At 37.3% G+C, this 14,984-nt stretch overlaps 1 protein-coding gene across 4 annotated transcripts in view; it reads left to right on the forward strand.

The window, feature by feature from the left end:
- Positions 1–14,984, forward strand: part of OSBPL8 (oxysterol binding protein like 8) — a 238,497-nt gene that overhangs the window by 106,215 nt on the left and 117,298 nt on the right. For 2 of the 4 annotated variants that reach the window (XM_023559101.2, XM_064283798.1), the window contains exon 3: positions 1,753–1,789. The exons of the other annotated variants lie outside the window; for them this stretch is intronic. In XM_023559101.2, coding sequence (XP_023414869.2) covers positions 1,753–1,789 — 37 coding nt within the window. The remainder of the gene's footprint in view (positions 1–1,752; positions 1,790–14,984) is intronic. 4 annotated transcript variants of the gene reach the window in all.

Genomic DNA, 14,984 nt, shown 5'->3' on the forward strand with positions numbered 1-14,984 from the left:
ACCGTAAATCTCAGAAATAATATTCTATCTCTTCTGCCATGTTCTGTTCTTTGGAAGTGATTCAGTAAGTCCAACTCATACGCAAGCAGAGGTGATTACATGAGGGCGTGAATAATAGGAAGTGGGGGTCACTGGGAGCCATGTTAGAGACTGTTGTTGGTTGCCATCAAGTTGATTCCAATTTAATGGCGACCCCGTGTTAGAGACTGGCTATCTTAAGTACTTTACTGTCTTCTCACAAGCTTGCTAGTTGTGATAACATGACTATCAGTAATAAGGTCTTGAGCACAATTAGTTCATTGTCACCAAGGCTTTATTTTTTTTAAAGTTTATATGTGAAACAAATCAGTTTTTAAAAGAATAATCTTAAATGGGGCAACCAAAGAAAAAGGAATATAGCAAATGCCTTTAAAGACATTAAAACATAATTTGAAGCATTGTGAACCAGCCATCATTTTAGGGAAGTAGCAGGTCCAAGATTTTTTCCAAGGAGACAAGCTTAAAGCTAGCAACTGTTCTTTGATTTAAAAAGAAAAAAGAAAAGTTTACTCCCTTTAAAAAAAAAAAAAAAAACCCCATTTAAGAGTCCCTCACTCTCTTTAGGTACTATACGCAATATTGTAATCACTGGGAATTTGTTGTTGTTGTTACTTTAGTTTCATACTTTTGAAAATGAAGGAGAGCTTAGGACTTTGTTCATACCAAAGAAGACCAAAAAAAATTGTTCATAGCCAACATCGAGAGTAATGTTGTATCTTAAAATGGTTACTTAGACAAAAAGGCCAGTAGTCTTTTTCCTGTTTCTGGCAGGCTTTTCATTCCAGAATTGGGTCTTCTGACTTCCTAAATACCAGTAGCTCCAGATAATGTGCTTGAGTGGGTCTTAAGAAAATTTTGTCTGACTTAATAAAGTTTATGTTTCTAATCAATTTTCCCTTTTTTGCTCTTTGAGAACAAGTTTGCTCTGTTTGTTGATGCCTTTGTAGAAACGGTTCACACAATGCTTGGTATATATATATTCAATAAATGTTAATTCCTTTTCTGTCATAAAGAAACAAACTAAATCTCTATGTAGTGTTAAATGCTTTCATAGCACGCAAAACTAATGTTTAATAGTGGATGGGCTGTTACGTATTTATAAATCGCTTAAATTTAAGGAACGAATAACCTTTGGCTATTCTTTATGTCTCTAAATAATTTTTTTACCACTCCTAACCCCTATCTTAAATTAAAATTGAAAGTAATTTTTTACTTCAGTAACTTTCAAACTGATGACGCAGTGATTAAAGTGCTCTGCTGCTAACCAAAAGGTTGGTGGTTCCAACTCACCATCTGCTCTACGGGAGAAAGATGTGGCAGCCTGTTTCTGGAAAGATTTACAGCTTTGGAAACTCTGAGGCAGTTCTACTGTGTCCTATAGGGTTGCTATGAGTCAGAATTGACTCCATGGCTATGGGTTTAATTTCAAAACATAATACTTGGGCAATTCCATTCTTCTCTTTCCACCTTCTTTTTCCAAAATTAAAAGAAGTATTTTATAATGGTTAACCCAGAATCTTTTTTGGGGGACAGGGGAAGGACAGTTCTTATAAATTACCACAATATTAGGATTGATACGCATGTGCTTTCTACTTATAAACTAATGCTGTTTTCCTTGTCCTTTTGTTTCACTGCTGCTTCCATCCTGATGCATTTTGCTTCTTCATGATTTGGACTATATTTGTTTGCTGCTCAATTACCCTGCATTAACAGCTTCTGGGTGATAGCAAAGATGCCCTTGGGCCGTCAAGTAAGTAGCTAAAGTTGGAATGACATGTCTGGGACCATGGTAACATTTTGATATGTGTTTATGTAAGGAAAGTGGTATTTCTTTTCTGATTTATCATATCTTCTACTTTTCTTTGCAGGCATTGAAAATCCAAAGTAAAGAATGTAGATGGTCATTCAGTGCTCACTTGATCTCGATAGACATATTTACATCTTGTTTATCTAAAGATGAACTACTTACTTAGCCAGTTATGTGTTTAATAACCTAGGCCCTGTTCTTTATAGTATTTTCTACCGTCATCATAAGATACGCATGCAACTACTTGCAGGCTAGATATAGTACAAGGAATTCACTGTCATATGGAAATGAAGACTATTGTTCTATTTTATCAGAATTTTTATATGATAGATAATCCGGTTAAGAAAAAAAAGTTTTTTTGTACTTCAGGAAGTTCATAAGTGACAAATATTTTGTCTCAGAGATTTAGGAAATAGTTACATACAATTTACCTCAACTAATTTTACTGAAAACTTTTTTTCTGCTTTTGGAGATACATGATGAATGAAACATGGGCCCTGTCCGTAAGGATCTCGGTAGTCTAGCTGGGGAGTTAGACCCATGAACCAAAAACCAAACCAGTCGCTGTTGAGTCAGTTCCGACTGAGTGCGACCCCATGTATGTCAGAGTAAAAACCATGTTCTATGAGGTTACCATGGCTGATTTTTTTAGAATTAAATTGCCGGCCTGTCTTCTGAGGTGCCCCCAGGTGAACTCGATCTCCCAACCTCCTTGTTAGCAGCCAAGCGCTTAACTGCCTACACCACCCAGGGATGAACAGATAGCTTCAAAACATTTTGACAGGGGCAGCTTTTGTATTAAAAATTATAAAATCACTGAAGTGAAAGGAACTTTAAAACCTATTGCCATTGAGTCGATTCTGACTCATAGTGACACTCTAGGACAGAGTAGAACTGCCCCCATAGGATTTCTGATGAGTTTATGTAATAAAGCCTTCATTTCGTACATGAGGAGCCTGAAATTAAAACTTAAAATATCTAAGGAGTTAATAGCAATTTGCTGAATTCAAATCTAACTAAATAATTAAAATTTTTACTGCTCCGTAAATCAGAGAAAGCTTTTAATTTTGTCGAACAGCAATTTAGGAAATTATATTGACTTAGGAATTTTAAGTATTTATCCCTAAATAGTTATCTGACCATACATGTTGGTTTACCACTCTGAGGCGCATTTTTGTCACTGGCCTGAGAAGGGGATTGGAAAAGATAACAGCCAAGGTTTCTGACAGTTGTGAAGTTCTTTTGTCTACCTCAGTTGCTGTTTGTCCCTAATACTGGTTACAGTGTGCATGTAAAGCTTTTTTCAAAAGAGAGATGAGTTAAAGTAATATACGAAAAGTCATTTTTTCATTCTTAGTATAATTCATAATATTTATATTACTGTATAACAAGTACTATTAGAATAGTAGAAATTTGAAAAGTAGAAAACAGTATACCAATCAGAAAATGTTTTTATGTTTTGTTGTTCAGCCTTACTTGTGTTACTTGCAGATATTTTCAGTGGATTCTTCAGTAACCTCTTATATTTAGGTGTTGACTCAGGTGAATGAATGGCACTGTTGAACTTTACAAATAGAATTTTATTTTGAGTATGAACTGAAATGGCTCTACTTCAGGAACTGTTTTATAAATGGCAAAGTCTTTAATTTTTACTTGGATTGGAATAAAAGAAATGTATTATGGTTACATATTTTAAGAATATAATAAATAAAAATATACAACATGTATTAGAGATGAGTTTCTACTGTCTTTTATTTTAATACTAAGATTAAAAAGCTAGGCTGTATAATTATTTACTACAGACCACATATCCTTTAGAGTGAAAAGTAATTTTGTAGTACTTTACTAGGGTTTGTACTATTAAATGAAAACTATGTGATATATCCTGAAATGTTTAAATTCTTTGAGCATTTAGGAATGAGGTATACCATCTGTAAGGACAGAGAAAGAATTTATGTAGAGATCGTATATGACTTAAAAAAAAAAATTACTTCATTTCATCTTATAGTTTCCACTTTAAGGGAAACAGCAGAGTTTGAAGCTTATAAAATTTGTTAACTTTTCTAGTGATGAGTTGGATGGAAGTAAAGAATGGTATTTATAAGCTCATGTTCTTCTTAGAATACACAACTGGTATAATAATTATTCCAGTGTGATTTCTTCTATACTTCAGATGAATAAAGCAGTATGAATAGGAAAGTAGGTTATTTGCTTCCACTGCAGTGTAGAAACCAGCAGAGGGCATTGTAATGCTATTTTAAAATAAGTGAGTCAATCCGAAAACATTGTGTAGTTGGGCATATATTGATTGTAGTGTCAGAAACTACACTGGGATCATGCAGTGATTTGCTCAATAAATATCAGTAGAATCATTTAGTATTTATTGACTGTTATATGCCAGAGCATACAGACAAAAACAAAGCCACCACCCTTCTCAAGTTTACATTCAGGATCTAGGACACCATAGTGATTTTTATATTATGCAGAGCCTCTTTAGTCTCTGTAGTTGTTAACATTTATAAATGAGGTGAAAGAAAACACTTAGGAACTTGGGCTTTATTTTTTTTCATTTTTTAAGAGATGCACTCTATACATTGCTGTTTCTACATACTCTCTCACTTCAAGGTTATCAGAATCAAACAGTAATATCTCAGTCAAAAACAGAATAGTGTAAGCAGAGCCAAACTTTCACTTCTTTATTTTCTTTTTTATATAGTGAAGTTATCTAAGATATACATACCTGTGAATATTAAACCAAACCCACTGCCGTTGAGTCGATTCCGACTCATAGCGACCCTATAGGACAGAGTAGAACTGCCCCCATAGTTTCCAAGGAGCGCCTGGCGGATTCAAACTGCCAGCCTCTTGGTTAGCAGCTGTAGCACTTAACCACTGTGCCACCAGGGTTTCCCGTGAATACTAAAGCATACTTTAATTGTGTTAGTTGTTCTTCTCAACGTATTTTAAATTAGCATTTATTAGCCAAAATAATTTACGTGGTACATGTAAACTATAAAGTGTAAGCATACAGTGGATACCTGTTGAACCTACCACCTACCTAAAGAACTATAAAACGACCTCACATTTATCTATGTGCTTCATCCCTCTTCTCTTCCTGTGCCTGCCCCCCAGAGACAATGACTAGTTCGTATTTTTTGTTTACTATAGTTTGCTTATCAAAAAAACCCAAAAAGGTTATTTTGTTAATCACATGTATATTACTAAGTTTTGTTTGCTTAATTTTCTAAGAATGGTATCGTGCTACATATGTAATCTTCTGTTGTTGTTAGTTGCCATCGAGTCGACTCTGACTCGTGGCAACATTATGTGTCACAGAAGAAACATTGCCTGGTCTTGCGCCATCTTCAGACTTGTTGGCATGTTTGAGCCCATCATTGCAGCTGTTGTGTCAGTCTGTCTCATAGGGGGTTTTCCTCATTTTTGCTGACTCTCTACTTTACCTTGCATGATTTCCTTTTCTAGTGATTGGTCTTTTCTGATGACGTATCCACACTAAGCAGGACAAACTCTTATCATCCTTGCTTCTAAGGAACATTCTGGCTGTACTTTGTCCAAAACAGATTTGCTTGTTCTTCTGACAGTCCATGGTATGTATATTCAGTATTTTTTGCAGCAACACAAATTCAAATGCGTCAGTTCTCCTTAGGCCTTTCTTTGTCATTGTCTAGCTTTTGCATGTATATGAGGTGATAGAAAAGATCATGGTTTGGGTCAATTGCACCTTAGTCATCGAAGTACTATCTTTGCTTTTTAACACTTTAAAGAGGTCTTTTGCAGTAGGTTTTCCCCGTGCATTAAATACATTGCTTTATTTCTTGACTGCTGCTTCCAGCGGCTTTGATTGTTGAACCAAGTAGACTGAAATCATTGACGACTTCAATTTCTTTGCCATATATTATGATATTGTTTATCAGACCAGTTGTGAGGATTTTTGCTTACTTTATGCTCAGCTTTAATCCATACTGAAGGCTGTAGTCTTTGACCCTAATCAGTAAGTGCTTCAAATCGCCTTTACTTTCTGCAAGCAACATTGTGTTCATCTGCACATTACAGGTGATTAGTGAGTCTTCCTCCGATCCTGATGCTGTGTTCTTCATACAGTCCGCCTTCTCACATTGTTTGTTCAGCATACAGCATAAAAGGTGAAATGATACAACCCTACCTCATACCTTTTCCAATTTTAAAACTACACAGTATCCACTTGTTCTCTTGTGATTACTGCCTCTTGATCCATATACAAGTTCCTCATGAGCACAATTAAGTGTTCTGGAATTCCATTCTTCATAATGTTATCCATAATATGTTATGATCTACAAAGTCAAATGCCTTTGCCTAGTTGATAAAACACAGGTAATCATATTTCTGGTATTCTCTGCTTTTGGTCTAGATCCATCTAACATCAGCAATGGTATCCCTCATTCAGTGTCCTTTTCTGAATCTGGCTTAAACTTCTGTAGTTCTCTTTCAGTGTACGGCTGGAGCTGTTTTTGAATTATTTTCAGCAAATATTGCTAGCACGTGATATTAACGATATTGGTTGATAATTTCTGCATTTCGTTGATTACTTTTCTTTGGACTAGGCATGTATATGGATCTCTTGCAGTTGATTGGCCAGGAAGCTGTCTTGCAAATTCCTTGAAGTCCACGTGTAAACACTTCCAGTGTTGAATACATTTGTTGAAGCATCTCTGTTGGTATTCCCTCAAGTTCTGGAGCCTTGTTTTTTGCACATACCTTAAGTGCAGCTTGATCTCACTCTCCAGTATCAGTGGTTCCTAATCATATGTGGTAACTCCTAAAATGGTTGAACGTAGACCAATTCTTTTTGGTACAGTGACTCTGTATTCCTTCCATCTTCTTTTGATGCTTCCTGTGTCATTCAATTTTTTGCTCATAGAATCCTTCAGTATTACAGCTCAGGGCTTGAATTTCCTTTTTAGTTCTTTCAGCTTGAGAAATGTTGATTGTGATCTTCCCTTTTGGTTTTCTAACTACAAGTGCTTGGACATTTCTCTTGGAGGCAGCGTATAGACAGTTTTTTTTTTTTTTTTTAATCCATTCTGACACTCTCTGTCTCTTTATTGGTGCATTTAGTCCATTTATATTCAGCGTAATTATGGATAGGTATGAGTTTAATGCTGTCATTTTTATGTCTTTTTTTAGTATGTTGTTGATAGTTTCTTTTTCCCATATAATTTTTTTGTGCTCAGTAGCTTATATATTGTCTTTTCCTCTTAATCGTTGCTTTGTTTTTGCTAGGTCTTTATATTTTCTTCTTGTATTTTATTTTGATGAGTAGGATTGTTAGTCTCCTTTGTGGTTACCTTAATATTTACCACTATTTTTCTAAGTTTAAACCTCTTATTACTTTATATTGCCTTGACTTTCTGTCCATATAAAAGATCTATGACTACATTTCTTACTCCCTCTTTATTGTTTTAATGTTGTTTTCTTTTACATAATGACATAGCTGTTTCCCAGTTTTGAGCTTTTTTTTTTTTTTTTTAAATTTTATTGTGCTTAAGTGAAAGTTTGCAAATCAGGTCAGTCTCTCATACAAAAATTTACATAACCTTGCTATACACTCCTAATTGCTCTGCCCCTAATGAGACAACACACTCCTTCCCTCCATTTTCTCTCCTTGTGTCCATCTGATAAGCTCCTGGCCCGCTCCGCCCTCTCATCTCCCCTCCAGAAAGGAGATGCCGACATAGTCTCATGTGTCTATTTGATCCAAGAAGCTCGTTCTTCACCAGTAGCCTTTCCATCCCATATTCTAGTCCAGTCCCTATCTGAAGAGTTGGCTTTAGGAATGGTTTCCGTCTTGGGCTAACAGAAGATCTGGGGACCATGGCCTCTGGCATCCTTGTAGTCCCAGTCTGGCCATTAAGTCTGGTCTTTTTATGAGAATTTGGGGTCTGCATCCACTGTGCTCCTGCTCCCTCAGGGGTTCTCTGTTGTGTTCCCTGTTAGGGCAGTCATGGGTTGTGGCTGGGCACCATCTAGTTCTTCTGGTCTCACACTGATACAGTCCTGGCTTATGTGGTCCTTTCAGTCTCTTAGGCTCATGATTACCATGTGTCTTTGGTGTTCTTCAATTCTCCTTTGATCCAGGTGGTTGAGAACAATTCATGCATCTTAGGTGGCTGCTTGCTAATGTTTAAGACCCCAGATGCCACTCTCCAAAGTGGTATGCAGAATGCTTTCTTGATGGATTTTATTATGCCAGTTGACTTAGATGTCCCCTGAACCATCGTCCTCAAACCCCTGCCCCTGCTACGCTAGTCTTTGAAGCCTTTAGTTTATTCAGGAAACTTGATTGCTTTTGGTTTAGCCCAGTTGTGTTGACCTCTCCTGTATTGTGTATTGTCTTTCCCTTCACCTAAAATAAAACTTATCTGCTATCTAATTAGTAAATACCCCTCGTGCTCCCGCCCCTCTCTCATAACCATGAAAGAATATTTTCTTCTCTGTTTAAACTATTTCTCCAGTTCTTATAATAGTGGTCTTCCACGATATTTGTCCTTTTGCAACTGACTAATTTCACTCAGCATAATGTCTTCCAGATTTCTCCATGTTAAATGAAATGTTTCATGGATTCATCATTGTTCTCTATCAATGTGTAGTATTCCATTTGTGTAAATATACCGTAATTTATCCATTTATCTGTTGATGGGCACCTTGGTTGCTTCCAACTTTTTGCTATTATAAACAGTGCTGCAGTGAACATGGGTGTGCATATATCTGTTCATGTAAAGGCTCTTATTTCTCTAACATGTATTACAAGGAGTCGGATTCCTGGACCATATTATGGTAGTTCTATTTCTCATTTTTTTAAGGAAGCACCAAATTGATTTCCAAAGTGGTTGTGCCATCTTACATTCCCACTAGCAGTGTATAAGTGTTCCAGTCTTTCCACAGCCTCTCCAACATTTATTATTATGTGTTTTTTGGATTAATGCTAGTCTTGTTGGAGTGAGATGGAATCTCATTGTAGTTTTGCTTTACATTTTCCTAATGGCTGATGGTGGTGAGCATTTCCTCATGTATCTGTTAGCAGCCTGAATATCTTCTTTAGTGATGTGCCTGTTCATATCTTTTGCCCATTTTTTAATTAGGTTATTTGTCTTTTTGTAGTTGAGTTTTTGCAGTATCATGTAAATTTTAGAGATGAGGCACTGATCGGAAATGTCAGTTAAAGACTTTCTCCCAGTCTGTAGGTGGTCTTTTTACTCTTTTGGTGAAGTCTTTGGATGAGCATACGTGTTTGATTGTTAGGAGCTCCCAGTTATCTGGTTTTTACTTTGGATTTTTAGTAATGTTTTATATACTGTTTATGCCATGTATTAGAGCTCCTAGCATTGTCCCTATTTTTTCTTCCATGATCTGTATCATTTTAGATTTTATGTTTAGGTCTTTGATCCATTTTGAGTTAGTTTTTGTGCATGGAGTGAGGTATGGGTCTTGTTTCATTTTTTTGCAGATGGATATCCAGTTATGCCAGCACCATTTGTTAAAAAGACTGTGTTTTCCCCAATTAATGGACTTTGGGCCTTTGTCAAATATCAGCTGCTCGTATGTGGATGGATTTATATCTGGGTTCTCAATTCTTTTCCACTCTATGTATCTGTTGTACCAGTACCAGGCTGTTTTGACTACTGTGGTGATATAATAGGTTATAAAATTGAGTAGAATGAGGTCTCCGACTTTGTTCTTCTTTTTCAGTAATGCTTTACTGATCTGGGGTCTCTTGCCCTACCATATGATGTTGGTGATTTATTTCTCCATCTCATTAAAAAATGTCATTGGAATTTGGAGTGGAATTGCATTGTATCTATAGATGCCTTTTGGTAGAATAGATATTTTTACAATGCTAAGTCTTCCTATCCAGGAACAAGGTATGTTTTCCCACTTATATAGATCTCTTTTGGTTTCCTGTAGTAGCGTCTTGTAGTTTTCTTTGTATAGGTCTTTTACGTCTCTGGTAAGATTTATTCCCAAGTATTTTATCCTCTTGGGGCTACTGTAAATGGTATTGATTTAGTGATTTCCTCTTCAATGTTCTTTTTGTTGGTGTAGAGGAATTCAACTGATTTTTGTACATTTATCTTGTATCGTGATACTCTGCTAAACTCTTCTATTAGTTTCAGTAGTTTTCTTGAGGATCCCTGAGGGCTTTCTGTGTATAAGATCATGTCATCTGCAAATAGAGATACTTTTACTTCTTCCTTACCAATCTGGATGCCCTTTATTTCTTTATGTAGCCTAATTGCTCTGGCTAGGACCTCCAGCACAACGTTGAATAAGAGTAGTGATAAGGGGCATCCTTGTCTGGTTCCTGTTTTCAGAGGGAACGCTTTCAGAATCTCTCCATTTAGGATGATGTTGACTGTTGGCTTTATATAAATGCCCTTTATTACGTTGAGGAATTTTCCTTCTGTTCTTACTTTGCTGAGAGTTTTTGTCATGAATCGGTGTTGGACTTTGTCAAAAGCTTTTTTTACACCAATTGATAAAATCACGTGGTTCTTGTCTTTTGTTTTATTTATATGCTGGATTACGTTAATTTTTTTTCTAATGTTGAACCATTCCTTCCTACCTGGTATGAATCCCACTTGGTCATGGTGAATTATTTTTTTGATATGTTCTTGAATTCTGTTGGCTAGAATTTTGTTGAGAATTTTTGCATCTAGGTTCATGAGGGATAAACCCACCCAAGGGATGCAGGTCTGTAATTTTCTTTTTTTTGTGGTGTCTTTACCTGGTTTTGGTATCAGGGATATTGAACTTTTTTATCTTGATTTGTTTTTGTGATTTCTCTATCTCGGCTGACACCTGGTTGCTCTGTCCTGTGTTCTAGTCTTGGGTCGATACCTGATATTACTGATTATATAACCAGAGAATTCTTTTTAGTATTTCTTGTGGTTTTGGTTTGGTTTTCATAAATTCCCTAAACTCCTGTTTTTCTGGAAAAGTCCTAATTTTGCCTTCATATTTGAGAGACATTTTTGCTGGATATATGATTCTTGGCTGGCAGTTTTTTTCCTTTAATGCTTTATATAAGTCATCCCATTGCCTTCTTGCTTGCATGGTTTCTGTCGAGTAGTCTGAGCTTATTCTTACTCTCCTTTTTGTTTATCCCTAGCCGTTCCTAAAATTCTTTATCTTTGGTTTTGGCAAGTTTGATTATAATATGTGTTGGTGACTTTCTTTTGAGATCTACCTTAATGTGGAATTTGATAAGCATCTTGGACAGATGTCTTCTCATCTTTCATGATATCAAGGAAGTTTTCTGCCAACAAATCTTAAACATTTCTTTCTGTATTTTCTGTTACCCCGTCCTGTTACTCCAATCACTGGTAGGTTATTTTTCTTGATAGAGTCCCAGATGATTCTTAAAGGTTTCTTCATTTTTTAAAATTGTTTTATATATGATTTTTCTTTGAATATATTGGTGCCAAATGTTTTATCTTCAGTCTCACTAATTCTGCCTTCCACTTCCTCAGTTCTGGACTTCTGACTTTCTATTGAGTTGCCTAATTCTGTAATTTTACTGTTTATCTCCTGAATTTTTGACTGCTGTCTCTCTATGGATTCTTGCAGCCTATTAAATTTTTCATTATGTTCTTGAATAACTTTTTTAATTTCTTCAACTGTGTTATCTGTGTGTTCCTTGGCTTTTTCCGTTTTGTCTGATCTCCATCCTGCTCTCGTTCCTGATGTCTTAAAGAGTCCTGTATATTAATCTTTTGTATTCTGCATCTGGTAATTCCAGGAAGACACCTTCATCCGGAAGATTCCTTGATTCTTTGTTTTGAGAGCTTGTTGAAGCGATCATGGTCTGCTTCACTATGTGATTTGATATTGAATGTTGTCTCCAGGCCATCTGTAAGTTATGTATTAGTTTATGTTTGCTTAGTGTATCCTAACTTCTTGCTTTGTTTTGTTTTGATATGCCCAAACGGGTTGCTTGAGTGAGCTAGCTTGATTATTTTCACCTTTGAAGCTCTAACATACTGTCACCAGATGGCTTGAACTGTTACCAGGTATATGAGCCTACGAGTCCATTCGCCTTTCTTGTGTGGATTCAGCTCAGCTGTCTAGGTAGTTGGTCATCAAGTATGTGGTACAGGCTCTGTCCTACAGTCTTAGAGGGGCAGGGGTGATTGGTGTAGGTAGAGGTATCTGGTTGCAGCAGGGGGTCACGCTCTGAACAAAGCAGGGGGCTGAGAACTGTCCCCTGAATGTCTGTGAGGAAAGCGTGTCCCTATCCCCTAGAGTGCCTATGTGAGTGGCTTCTGTAGACGGACCATGGGCACCAAATACTTTTGGTTGTAAGGACTGGGAGGTGCCAATTATCCATGGACCCCTGTCTTGTGTGACGTGGGTGGAGCCACCAGTCCTTAGGCCCCTGATGTGGGTAGGTGAAGACCCTGTTTAATAGGCAAAGCAGTTGCCAACATCAAACACCCATCTCTCCACCACCCAGCTGAAACAGTTGCAGTCTGCCAGCAAGGGCCTGTTTCTCCTGAAATGGGCCCACACGGGTCCATGCAGGGATGAAAGGTATTCAAAGTCCACGGACCATTTGTGAATGGACAGGAGCCGCTTCTGTCCTGAGCACCCCAGGTTAGTGGAGCTGGCAGATTATCTTTTCCCCCAATTGTGAATTTATTCCTTCTCCAAGTCCAGGAGAATGACTCAGGGGACACAGCAGGGACAATCTCAGGCCCAGAGAAATAGACAGCCACTGAAGCTGACCTGTGTGCTGGGGGCAGCGTAAAATAAACGCAAGTACTTAGCTTTTGCCAAGGGCACCGTTCTTCTCTGGTTCTGGAAGTGTGAGTAGGCTGTGCAGGTAGCTGTCTCTCCCTGAGGAAAACGCATTGAAAATGCTACAGCCAGCCCCGCCGCAGTTGCTCCATGAAATGGTGCTTGAGGGTTACCAGTGAGTCAAGTCAAGAAACTCCTCTCTGGTTCTGAACCGTCTCTCTCTCTCCCTGACGCTCAGTCTGTTTTCTGACTTTGATATTCAGGGCTCCTAGCTTGTCATAAATATAATTGTTTCACTTGTTTTTTTGAGTCTTTGTTGTTAGAGGGATCACTGGAAGCATCTGACTACTCCACTATCTTGGCCCCACTTCCAAGTCTTTGCACATTGCATTGTAGTACTTTACCTTGTGTTTCCAAGCCTCCCTTTGAAATCTTCTGTTCAACTCTTTTACTTCGTCAGTTCTTCTGCTTACTTTAACTACTCCACATTTAAAAGCAATTGGCTTATGTGTTCCTATGATGCTTAAAGCCATGCCAACATTATTTGAAATACCAGCAGGGTCACCCAAGGTGGACAGGTTTCAGTGGAGCATCTAGACTAAGACAAACTAAGAAGAAAGGCTTGGTGTCCTGAAAATTAGCCAATGAAAACTTTGTGGATAACAACACAGCATTGTCACGTATAGTGTTGGAAGATGAGCCCCTCAGGTTGGAAAGTACTCAAAATACACCTGGAGGAGAGCCACCTCTTCAAAGTTAGACTTGACCTTAATGATGCAGATGGAGTAAAGCTTTTAGGACTTCTATTTGCAGATGTGGAGTTACTCAAAATGAGAAGGAACAGCCACAAACATCCAGTAATAATGGGAACGTGTTGTCGTTAGGTGCTGTCAAGTCAGTTCCGACTCATAGCAACCCTGTGTACAAGAGACCAAAACACTGCCAGGTCCTGTGCCATCCTCAAAATCATTGCTATGTTTGAGCCCATTGTTGTAGCCACTGTGTCAGTCCGTCTCTTCTAGGATCTCCCTTTTTTTTGCTGACCCTCTACCTTACCAAGCATGCTGTCCTTCACCAGGGACTGCTGATTTTTATGAACTGCTGCAGTCTGAAACTGATGAAACACGCGGTTAAGATGCATTGATAACCACTGGTGATTGGAATGTAAAAGTTGAAAACAAAGAAGGAACAGTAGTTGGAAAATACGGCCTTGGTGATAGAAATTATGCCAGACATCACATGATAGTGTTCTGCAGGACCAATGACTTATTCCTCAGGAATACTTTTTTTCAACAAAACGAATGATGAGTATACATCTGGACCTCACTGGGTGGATTACACAACAATCAAGTCAGCTACATCTGTGAAACGAGATGATGGAGGAGCTCAATATTATCAGTAAAGACAAAGCAAAGGGCTGACTTTGGAACAGACCATCAATTACTCATTTGCAAGTTAAAGTTGAAGCTGAAGAAAATCAAAGTAAGTCCATGAGAGCCAGTGTATGGCCTTGAATACGTCTCACTTGAACTTAGAGACTGTCTCAAGAATAGATATGACACATTGAACACTAATGACCAAAGGCCAGAAGAGTTATGGAGGACATCATATGTGAAGAAAATAAAAGGTCATTAAAAAGACAGGAAAAAAGGAATGCGGTCTTCTAGGACTTGCTTTTTATAGTTAACATTTTATATCCAAGATTCAGCCATGTTTGGGTATAGGTGTGTATCGTTCCTTTTCAGTGTTGTGTTACATTGTATCCATAAATTAGTTTATTAATTTTTTTTCAGTTGATGAATATATTTAGTTCATTTTGGTTTTTGCTATCATGAACAATATTTCTGTGAACGTTCTTATTCTTGTCTCCTGGATGCCCATGTAAGAGTTTTCTGAGGTATAAATCTAGGAGTGAAGTTGTTGGACCATAGAGTCTGTTGAAATTCAGTATCATAAGAATAGCTCTAAATTGTTTTCCAAAGTGCTTGTATCAATTTATACTCCACCAACAGTGCTTAAAGATATTTCATTGATCCGGTCCTTATCAGTACCTGGTATTATTGGACATATTAATTTTTGTCATTTCAGCTAAGTGTGGAATATTTATTTCATTGTAACCTTGATTTGTATTTCCCCGATTACCAAGGAGGATGAATGTCTTTTCACATGGCCATTTGCATTTGTTTTAATGTGAAATCACTATTCAGATCTTTCCCCCATTTTTCTATTGTGTTGTTGAATTCAGAAAGTAAAGAATAGTAGTAGTTACAGAATATAAACTTCTTTTCTAATGGGTTTATAGGAGGTTTAAAAAATATATATTCCGAATACTAACACTTTGTTA

Source organism: Loxodonta africana, chromosome 4 (assembly GCF_030014295.1).
Source record: "Loxodonta africana isolate mLoxAfr1 chromosome 4, mLoxAfr1.hap2, whole genome shotgun sequence".
Classification (NCBI taxonomy): domain Eukaryota; kingdom Metazoa; phylum Chordata; class Mammalia; order Proboscidea; family Elephantidae; genus Loxodonta; species Loxodonta africana.